The 12,085-nt window shown below is 42.3% G+C and overlaps 1 protein-coding gene across 1 annotated transcript in view; it reads left to right on the top strand.

The window, feature by feature from the left end:
- LOC147087118 (NACHT, LRR and PYD domains-containing protein 3-like) overlaps window positions 1–12,085 on the top strand; it is a 242,655-nt gene that overhangs the window by 206,139 nt on the left and 24,431 nt on the right. The window contains exons 2-3 of the mRNA XM_085978204.1: window positions 7,140–7,311; window positions 7,406–7,471. Of these exons, the coding sequence (XP_085834330.1) occupies window positions 7,206–7,311; window positions 7,406–7,471 (172 nt within the window). The 5' untranslated portion in view covers window positions 7,140–7,205. The remainder of the gene's footprint in view (window positions 1–7,139; window positions 7,312–7,405; window positions 7,472–12,085) is intronic.

Genomic DNA, 12,085 nt, shown 5'->3' with positions numbered 1-12,085 from the left:
AATGCGCAGTAAAGAGCAGTGATCATTATGTTCTACAGTTAGTTCTATGTACATTACACAGCATTGATCATTTTGTTCTACAGTTAGTTCTATGTACAGTACAGAGCAGTGATATTTGTGTTCTACGGTCAGTGCAATGTGCAGTAAAGAGCAGTGATCATTTTGTTCTACAGTTAGTTCTATGTACATTACACAGCAGTGATCATTTTGTTCTACAGTTAGTTCTATGTACATTACACAGCATTGATCATTGTGTTCTACAGTTAGTTCTATGTACAGTACAGAGCAGTGATATTTGTGTTCTACGGTCAGTGCAATGTGCAGTAAAGAGCCGTGATCATTGTGTTCTACAGTTAGTTCTATGTGCATTACACAACATTGATCATTGTGTTCTACAGTTAGTTCTATGTACAGTACAGAGCAGTGATATTTGTGTTCTACGGTCAGTGCAATGTGCAGTAAAGAGCAGTCATCATTGTGTTCTACAGTTAGTTCTTGAAATAAAGAATAGATTTGCCTTCCAAAGTTAGGCTTTATTAACTTTAAAATCGGCAGCATATCTTTCTACATCCAGTCCCAACTAAAGCTAGAAAAGGACTGAATTTAAGGTAGCCACAACACATCATGTGATCATCAACTACCAATGAGATTACAACACATATCCCAAGGCAGTTAACAAACAACGAATCACAATACTTTTACTATTCAAGGAATAATCACCACATTCACCCCTCCTTTAAAATATACTCTAACCTAATAACTTTTACAATTTACAATTAATTATTTACAACTAAACTATGCACGAGAATAAAACTATTTACCTAACACAATACTAAATGAACAGCAACAAATAATAACATTACGCATAAGTATTAAGTATCTCTCAACTAAAACAATATACTATAATATTTCAACAATTTTTAAAACATTACTATCAATTTAAAAGTCCATTTTCAATTGGTCGACCGGATAACTTGTTCGTGTCGACCTTCTTAACCTTGGTGAAATTTCTTGCCCTCCCACGCCAGAAGGCACAGAAGTATCTTCAACAGGAAGGCTATCCATATCCCGATTCTCAATGGTTTCCGGATTAGAAATCCCATCAGAAGATGCACTGGGACGGGCATAAACACCTATCAAAGGCTGACTAATAGAAGTATGATTATCTGCAATCGGATTGGAAATATTCGCAGTATCTGTAACAGCATCCACATTATCCGAATCATGACCATTGTTATTATCCTCAGAAGAGGGCTGGCCCCCACAAGGAGCCAAGTCTTTAATTGAAACAGTACTTTCCTTCCCATCTTGGAATCGAATATGAGCATATTGGGAATTTGCATCCAACAGCTCCACCTCCTCCAACAAGGGGTCATATTTTGACAATCTAACATGGCGTCGAAGCAACACAGGTCCCTGCATAGTAAGCCATGAAGGTACCGAATATCCCGTAGTAGATCTCCGTGGATAGTTAAAGAGCCTTTCATGGGGGGTCACATTAGTAGCCGTTGAAAGCAATGATCTAATGGAATGCAGGGCATCAGGCAGTACCATTTCCCACTGTGTATTCAAAGGTTCCGGGATGTCAACGCCAACATAACTGCCTTCCAGATCACCCCATTGTATCGTTCGCACTGTCCATTACCCTGGGGATTATACGGGGTAGTTCGACGAGTAGAAATTCCCCGACTCTGAAGGTATTCCTTCAACTGGGAAGACATAAAAGAACTTCCCTGATCCGAATGGATATACGCAGGCATCCCAAAGATGACAAAAAGTTGAGTCAAACATTTAATAACTGTAGCAGCTGATACATCTGCACAAGGAAAAGCAAAAGGGAACCTTGAAAGCTCATCCACAACAGTAAATATATATCGGTTTTGAGTAGTTGAAGGAAGAGGTCCCTTAAAATCAACACTCAAACGTTCAAAAGGAGAAGTAGCCTTTATAAGATGAGCTCGTTGAGGCTTACAGAAATTCGGTTTACACCGAGCACAGATAGAACATGATGAAATCATCCGCTTGACGTCTTCAACTGATAAAGGCAAGTTCTTACTGCGTACAAAGTGTATCATCCTCGTATCTCCAGGATGACATAAGGCATTGTGAAGATTAATAAGCGTATCTCCGTGAATCACCGAATAATAATCCCTCGACAGTGCATCAGCAGCAACATTATCCTTCCCCGGATGATAAACTATGTCAAAATGGTAACATGCCAACTCAATCCTCCATCTCATTATTTTATCATTTTTAATCTTTCCAAAATGTTTAACATCAAACATAAAGGACACAGATTTTTGGTCAGTTACCAACGTGAAATGTCGCCCCGATAAATAATGTCTCCATTTACGCAATGCTTCTACTATTGCGTATGCCTCTTTTTCTATTGAGGAATGTCTTTTTTCACTATTATTCAAAGTACATGAGAAAAAGGCCACAGGTCTTCCATTTTGGTTCAAAGTAGCCCCAATTACAAAATCCGAAGCATCTGTCTCAATCACAAAGGGAACCTGCTCATCAATGGAATGCACAACTGCTCCTAAAATATCCTTTTTTAAATTCTCAAAACATGTCCTGGCCTCCCATGATAGAGGATATGTCGTAACCCGAATAAGAGGCCGGATCTTCCGTGAAAAATTTGCAATCCAATTAGAATAATAAGAAAACAGTCCAACAACTCGTTGCAAAGCCTTAGAATTAGTAGGACAAGGTAAATCGATCAATGGTCGCAGACGTTCTGGATCTGGTTTAATCTTATTTCCCGAAATAATATACGCCAATAGATTTACCTCAGTAGTCGAAAAGACACATTTCTCTTTGTTAAAAGTTAAACCAACTTTTTCCGCTGCTTGAAGGAATCTTTTTAAATTAGAATCATGCTCCACCCTTGATTTGCCACACACTGTGATGTCATCTAAGTATGAAAAGCTGTCAGAGAGTGAGTTATCACTTATAAAAGCATCCATTGCCCGTTGAAAACAAGCAACACCATTAGTAACACCAAATGGTATTCGGCAAAACTGATACAGCTTTCCACCAGCCTCAAAGGCCGTATATGGTTGATCCTTCTTAACAATAGGAATCTGATGATAAGCAATCTTTAAGTCAATATTGCTAAAAATTTTATACTGAGATACTTTATTGATAAGCTCATCAATCTTAGGCAAAGGGTACGCATCTAATTGAGTATACCTATTAATAGTTTGGGAATAGTCTATCACCATTCGTTTCTTGTGTCTCTCGTTAGTTGTGACAACTACCTGTGCTCGCCAAGGCGAACAACTAGGTTCAATGGTTCCTTACAATAAGAGACGTTGAACTTCAGAATTAATAAATTCTCTATCCTGACTACTATATCTTCTTGACTTGGTAGCAATTGGCTTACAATCCGACATCAAATTGGAAAAAAGTGATAATGGAGGAATAGATAAAGAGTTTAATCCACAAATAGATAAAGGTGGCTTAGTCCCTCCAAATGAAAGACTAAGAGACTCGTGTAACTGAAGCACATCATGTCCAATCAAAATATCCACACAGAGATTAGGCAAAACAGATAGGCATATATCAGTATACGTATTACCTAGAAGAACCAATTTCACAAAGCAACAACCAGCTATTTGTGAAGTAAGGGTCGTCTGAGCCATACACACCTGATACGTAACAGGCGAAATTTTCAAATGCTTCTCCTTCGCAAACTGAAGACTGATAAAACTCTCAGTACTGCCCGTATCTATAAGGGCCTTCACTTCCAACCCATTAACTTGAGCCGTAACTATAGCTTTGTTTCGGCCATGAGCAAATGCAGCAGAAATTGATGCAATAAACGACCTATCTAAAGGCTGAATAGTCACAGAAGAGGTAGTGGAGGAAGACCCTCCCACACCAGGAGAAGGGAAGGTAATTGAACCTGATGATTTGCACACACGTGCATAATGACCTCTTTTGCCGCATTTACTACACACAGCCTCCCGAGCAGGACACATCAGACGAGGGTGCTGGATATTCCCACAAAAATAACACTTCTGAATCCTAGAGGCAACGGCCGCCGAAGTAGAAACTGTTTCAAAATCTAGTAAACCACTCACATTAAGTCCACATAATTCCTTTTCATCCGAAACTGCCGAAACCATAGTCGCAGGCCGATTAGAAAGAGCATAAGAATCCGAACTTCTCTGAGCCATATCCAATGTAGAAGCTTGCTCAAAAGCACTTTTAAGATCCAGAGTCTTATTTTCTAACAACCGCTGACGAATTGATCTAGACAGTAATCCATTAATAAAAGCATCCCGTACCGATTCGTCCTTATATTCTTCAGCCGTCACAGCCTTATAATTGCAGTCAACACTAAGGCACCGAAGTGCTTGTAAATAATTATCCAAAGATTATCCCACCTGCTGCCTACGGGCAGATAGAAGATGACGTGCAAATACCTCATTCTTGGTTTAACAAAAATCTTTCCAATGTAGAAGTAGCCTCTTCATAAATTTTACAGTGCAAAATATATTTATATACATCCGGGTCAATGTAGTTGATCAGCATATTCAGCTTATTTAGAGCCTCTTGATCCAACACGCCCAAAAAGTTTTTAAATGTACAATACCAATGTTTCCATTTATCATCCTCTCCAGCAGAATTGGGGTCAGCCTTGAATCGTTCTGGTTGAAGATATCGCTCCATTCTAACATAAAGTTAATAAATTGAAATAAAGAATAGATTTGCCTTCCAAAGTTAGGCTTTATTAACTGTAAAATCGGCAGCATATCTTTCTACATCCAGTCCCAACTAAAGCTAGAAAAGGACTGAATTTAAGGTAGCCACAACACATCATGTGATCATCAACTACCAATGAGATTACAACACATATCCCAAGGCAGTTAACAAACAACGAATCACAATACTTTTACTAATCAAGGAATAATCACCACAGTTCTATGTACATTACACAGCAGTGATCATTGTGTTCTACAGTTAGTTCTATGTACAGTACAGAGCAGTGATCATGGTGTTCTACAGTTAGTTCTATATCAGTACAGAGCAGCGATCATTGTGTTCTACGTACAGTACAGAGCAGTGATCATCGTGTACTACAGATTCAGATTCAGAAAGATTCAGAAATCCCACAGTGCAGATAGAGGCCATTTCGGCCTGTCGAGCCTGAACCGACACATATCCCACCCAATCCCCGTAACCCCTACACCAACACATATCCCACCCTATCCCTGTAACCCCACTTATTAAATCCCCCTAACACTAAGGGCCAATTTATCATAGCCAATCAACCTAACCCGCACATTTTTGGACTGTGGGAGGAAACCGGAGCACCCGGAGGAAACCCACGCAAACACGGGGAGAATGTGCAAACTCCACACAGACAGTCACCCGAGGCCGCATTCGAACCCGGGTCTCTGGCGCTGTGAGGCAACAGTGCTAATCACTATGCCACCGTGCTATGTTCAGTACAGAGCAGCGATCATTGTGTTCTGCAGTTAGTGCAATGTTCAGTATAGAGCAGTGATCATTGTGTTCCACAGTTAGATCATTTTACATAACAGAGTAATAATCATTGTTTTTCAAGAGTACGTTCAATTTACAGCCGTGATCATTGTGTTCTACAGTTAGTTGTATGTTTAGTACAGAGCAGCGATCATTTTGTTCTACAGTTAGATCATTTTACATAACAGAGTAATGATGAATGTGTTCAAGAGTTCGTTCAATTTACAGTACAGAGCAGTGATCATTGTGTTCTAAAGTTAATTCAAAGCAGAGTACAGAACAGAGATCATTGTGTTCTACATTTAGCTCAGTGTACAGCACAGAGCAGTGATCATTGTGTTCCATAGCTAGTTCAATGTTCAGTACAGAGCAGTGATCATAGTGTTCCATAGTTAGTTCAATGTTCAGTACAGAGCAGTGATCACAGTGTTCTACAGTTGGTTCAATTTTCAGTACAGAGCAGTGATCATTGTGTTCTACAGTTAATTCAAAGTACTGTACAGAACAGAGAGCATTGTGTTATACATTTAGCTCAGTGTATAGTACAGAGCAGTGATCATTGTGTCCCATAGTTAATTCAATGTTCAGTACAGAGCAGTGATCATAGTGTTCTACAGTTAGTTCAATGTTCAGTACAGATCAGTGATCATTGTGTTCTACAGTTAGTTCAATGTACAGTACAGGGCTGTGATCATTGTTTTCTACAGTTAGTTCAGTGTATAGTACAGATCACTGATCTTTGTATGATTCAGTTAGTTCAGTATACATCACAGCGCAGTGATCGCTGTGATCTACAATTAGGTTGATGTACCATACAGAGCAGTGATCATTTTGCCCTACATTTAGTTGAATTTACAGTACAGTACAGTGATAATTGTGTGCTACATTTAGTTGAACGTACAGTACACAGCAGTGATCATTGTTTTCTACAGTTAGTTCAATTTACAATACAGAGCAGTGATCATTATGTCCTACAGTTAGTTTAATGTGCAGTACAAAGCAGTGATCATTATTGTGTTCTACAGTTACTTCAATGTTCAGTACAGAATAATGATTGATTTTGTACTCACTTGAAAATACACCGTAAAACAACGATCGTAATTAAAAATCATTATTTAAATATTCCATTGTCATTCCATTTTGTTCTGCTGTTGAAAGTCTTTCAGCTTTAGACCTTTTTCTAGAGCTGTATTCAGTCGACATGATTGGTTTCGCACTTGTTAATAGAAACCGTTTTGATACCGAAGGGCCATTCAGATCCTGGGCCCACAGTAAGTGTGGTTTCAAAGGCTTTCATTCAGGAGCACCCAGTTCCTTCCCAGATGAGGTCCCTGATATCGTGTTGGATACACTTTATAATAAACTAGTCACATTCACTATTTCAGATTAACAATGTTTCTTCACAGCCCAGCTGAATGATTCATACTTTAATGTCATCACTTCTATTTATAATTAATGACAGAAACAAGATATTTGCAGAATATTTATATATTAAGAATGGAAGAGTAACCGGCCCCTGATTAACTATCTCAGCAGAATCATGAAAACATAGTAAATTCCACCACGTGGCAGATCATGTTCTTCTCATTCTCAGTGTATGCCATTCACTCCGCTGCTCAGTATCTTAATTTTATTCATTGCAGAAAGTGACTGAGCTCGTGGAGAAGGGTAACAGGGCGGACAGTTCCAAACTTCTCCTAAACTTAGTGATGGAGAAAGGCTCTGGGGCCCGAAGGGTGATGTGGAAATCCTTTGTGAATATGCGCCATGGGGTACCAAAGTTGGACAAAATATTGAAAGAAATGGAGGAACTTGGTACGATAAAATCACGCTGAGTTTAATTTCATATTTAAACACGATTGTAATACTGATTAAAACTGGTTTCATGAAATCTAATTGATCTGAACAGATGCTGATGAATTTGATAACATAAATATCGCACGAGGTTTAACTGAAGTTGGCGAACATCTGAAGGGTAAGTGACGCACTTGGCATTTTATACAATTTATTTTAATTCTGAAAGTGTGCCCATATCCGTTTGTCTAAAGATTGATGGATAATCGGTATCAGACGTTCAGGGGGTTGGGTTAAACAGCTGTATTGCTTGTCAATCCCCAAAACTACTGCACGGATGGAAGTTCGATTGCACATCGTGTTCAGAGGTTTATTTAAATTTGCAGCTGCATTTTAACTTCCATTAAAAAACACGCATATCAGTTCTGAAAACCAATACAAACCAGGTAGGATCCTGATACACTGTGAAACTCCATAAATACTTGGCAGGATCCTAATACACTGTAAAATCCCATACACACCTGGCAGCATCCTGATACAATGTGAAACCCCATACACACAAGGCATGTCCTGATATATTGTGAAACCACAAACACACCTGGCAGGATCCTGAAATACTGTGAAACTCCATACACACCTGGCAGGATCCTGACACAGTGCGAATCCCCTTAAACACCTGGCAATATCCTGTTACACTGTGAAACCCCATAAATACCTGGCAGCATCCTGATACATTGTGAAACCGCACACACACCTGGCAGGTGCCTGATACACTGTGAAACCCCATACACACCTGGCAGCATCCTGATACACTGTGAAACCCACACACACCTGGCAGGATCCTGATACACTCTGAAACCCCATACACACCTGACAGGATGCTGTTAAACTGTGAAAGCCCATGCACACCTGGCAGGATCCTGATACACTGTGAAACCCCACTTACACCTGGCAGGACCCGGATACACTGTGAACTCCCATACACACCTGGCAGGATCGTGATAGATGGTGGAACACCATAGACACAAGGCAGTAATTGATTTACTGTGAAACCACATACATTACTGGCAGGATCCTGATACACTGTGAAACACCATACACACAAGGGATGGTCTGATACATTGTCAAACCACAAATACACCTGGCAGGACCCTGATAAACTGTGAATCCCCATACACACCTGGCAGGATCCTGATACACCGTGAAACCGCATAAACACCTGGCAGGTTCCTGATAAACTGTGAACCCCCAAACACACCTGGCAAGATCCTGATAAATTGTGAAACCCCATACACACATGACAGTATCCTGTTATACTGTGAAACCCCATACACACATGGCAGTATCCTGTTATACTGTGAAACCACATACACTCCTGGCAGGATCCTGATGTACTGTGAAACCACATACACTCCTGGCAGTATCCTGTTATACTGTGAAACCACATACACTCCTGGCAGGATCCTGATGTACTGTGAAACCCCATACACCCCTGGCAGGAACCTGATACACTGTGAAACCCCAGACACATCTGGCAGGATCCTGATACACTTGGAAACCCCATACACACCTGGCAGGTTCCTGATACACTTGGAAACCCCATGCACACCTGGCAGGTTCCTAAGACACTGTGAAACCCCATACACACCTGGCAGGATCCTGATACACTCTGAAACCCCATACACACCTGACAGGATGCTGTTAAACTGTGAAAGCCCATGCACACCTGGCAGGATCCTGATACACTGTGAAACCCCACTTACACCTGGCAGGACCCGGATATACTGTGAACTCCCATACACACCTGGCAGGATCGTGATAGATGGTGGAACACCATAGACACAAGGCAGTAATTGATTTACTGTGAAACCACATACATTACTGGCAGGATCCTGATACACTGTGAAACACCATACACACAAGGGATGGTCTGATACATTGTCAAACCACAAATACACCTGGCAGGACCCTGATAAACTGTGAATCCCCATACACACCTGGCAGGATCCTGATACACCCTGAAACCGCATAAACACCTGGCAGGTTCCTGATAAACTGTGAAACCCCATACACACCTGGCAGGATCCTGATACACTGTGAACCCCCAAACACACCTGGCAAGATCCTGATAAACTGTGAAACCCCTTACACACATGGCAGTATCCTGTTATACTGTGAAACCACATACACTCCTGGCAGGATCCTGATACACTGTAAAACCCCATACACACCTGGCAGGATCCTGAAACACTGTGAAACCCCACATACACCTGGCAGGATCCTGATACACTGTGAAACCCCATACACAAATGGTAGGATCCTGATAGACTGTGGAACCCCTTAGACACACGTAAGGAATTGATTAATGTGAAACCCCTTACATTACTGGCAGGATCCTGATTCACTGTGATACCCCATACACAGAAGACATGGCCTGATACATTGTGAAACCAGAAATACACCTGGCAGGATCCTGATGTACTGTGAAACCCCATACACCCCTGGCAGGAACCTGATACACTGTGAAACCCCAGACACACCTGGCAGGATCCTGATACACAGTGAAACCCCATACACACCTGGCAGCATCCTGATACACTGTCAAACCGCATACACACCTGGCAGGATCCTGATACACTTGGAAACCCCATACACACCTGGCAGGATCCTGATACACTCTGAAACCACATACACACCTGGCAGGATCCTGATACACTGAGAAAACCCACATTACACCTGGCAGGATCCTAATACAATCTGAAACCCCATAAACACCTGGCAGGATCCTGTTAAACTGTGAAAGCCCATACACACCTGGCAGGATCCTGATAGACTGTAAATCCCCCCACACACCTGGCAGAACCCTGATACACTGTGAATACCCATATACCCCTGGCAGGATCCTGATACACTGTGAAACCCCATACACACCTGGAAGGATCCTCATAAACTGTGAAACCCCATACACAGCTGGCAGGATCCTGATACACTGTGAAACCCCATAAACACCTGGCAGCATCCTGATACACTGTGAAACCGCATACACACCTGGCAGGATCCTGATGTACAGTGAAACCCCACACATCCCTGGCAGGAACCTGATACACTGTGAAACCCCATACACATCTGGCAGGATCCTGAAACACTGTGCAACCCCATACACACCTGGCAGGATCCTGATAAACTGTGAAACCCCAGACACAGCTGGCAGGATCCTGATACACTGTGAAACCCCATAAACACCTGGCAGCATCCTGATACACTGTGAAACCCACACACACCTGGCAGGATCCTGATACACTGTGAACCCCCAAACACACCTGGCAAGATCCTGATAAACTGTGAAACCCCATACACACATGGCAGTATCCTGTTATACTGTGAAACCACATACACTCCTGGCAGGATCCTGATACACTGTAAAACCCCATACACACCTGGCAGGATCCTGAAACACTGTGAAACCCCACATACACCTGGCAGTATCCTGATACACTGTGAAACCCCATACACAAATGGCAGGATCCTGATAGACTGTGGAACCCCTTGGACACACGTAAGGAATTGATTAATGTGAAACCCCTTACATTACTGGCAGGATCCTGATTCACTGTGATACCCCTTACACAGAAGACATGGCCTGATACATTGTGAAACCAGAAATACACCTGGCAGGATCCTGATGTACTGTGAAACCCCATACACCCCTGGCAGGAACCTGATCCACTGTGAAACCCCAGAAACACCTGGCAGGATCCTGATATACAGTGAAACCCCATACACACCTGGCAGCATCCTGATACACTGTCAAACCGCATACACACCTGGCAGGATCCTGATACACTTGGAAACCCCATACACACCTGGCAGGATCCTGATACACTGTGAAACCCCATACACACCTGGCAGGATCCTGATACACTGTGAACCCCCAAACACACCTGGCAAGATCCTGATAAACTGTGAAACCCCATACACACATGGCAGTATCCTGTTATACTGTGAAACCACATACACTCCTGGCAGGATCCTGATACACTGTAAAACCCCATACACACCTGGCAGGATCCTGAAACACTGTGAAACCCCACATACACCTGGCAGGATCCTGATACACTGTGAAACCCCATACACAAATGGTAGGATCCTGATAGACTGTGGAACCCCTTAGACACACGTAAGGAATTGATTAATGTGAAACCCCTTACATTACTGGCAGGATCCTGATTCACTGTGATACCCCATACACAGAAGACATGGCCTGATACATTGTGAAACCAGAAATACACCTGGCAGGATCCTGATGTACTGTGAAACCCCATACACCCCTGGCAGGAACCTGATACACTGTGAAACCCCAGACACACCTGGCAGGATCCTGATACACAGTGAAACCCCATACACACCTGGCAGCATCCTGATACACTGTCAAACCGCATACACACCTGGCAGGATCCTGATACACTTGGAAACCCCATACACACCTGGCAGGATCCTGATACACTCTGAAACCACATACACACCTGGCAGGATCCTGATACACTGAGAAAACCCACATTACACCTGGCAGGATCCTAATACAATCTGAAACCCCATAAACACCTGGCAGGATCCTGTTAAACTGTGAAAGCCCATACACACCTGGCAGGATCCTGATAGACTGTAAATCCCCCCACACACCTGGCAGAACCCTGATACACTGTGAATACCCATATACCCCTGGCAGGATCCTGATACACTGTGAAACCCCATACACACCTGGAAGGATCCTCATAAACTGTGAAACCCCATACAC

The sequence above is a fragment of the Somniosus microcephalus genome, unplaced genomic scaffold, assembly GCF_052327205.1.
Source record: "Somniosus microcephalus isolate GS21.2 unplaced genomic scaffold, FLI_Smic_1.0 unresolved_chr6, whole genome shotgun sequence".
Taxonomy (NCBI): domain Eukaryota; kingdom Metazoa; phylum Chordata; class Chondrichthyes; order Squaliformes; family Somniosidae; genus Somniosus; species Somniosus microcephalus.
This window is presented reverse-complemented; position numbering and strand designations above follow the sequence as displayed.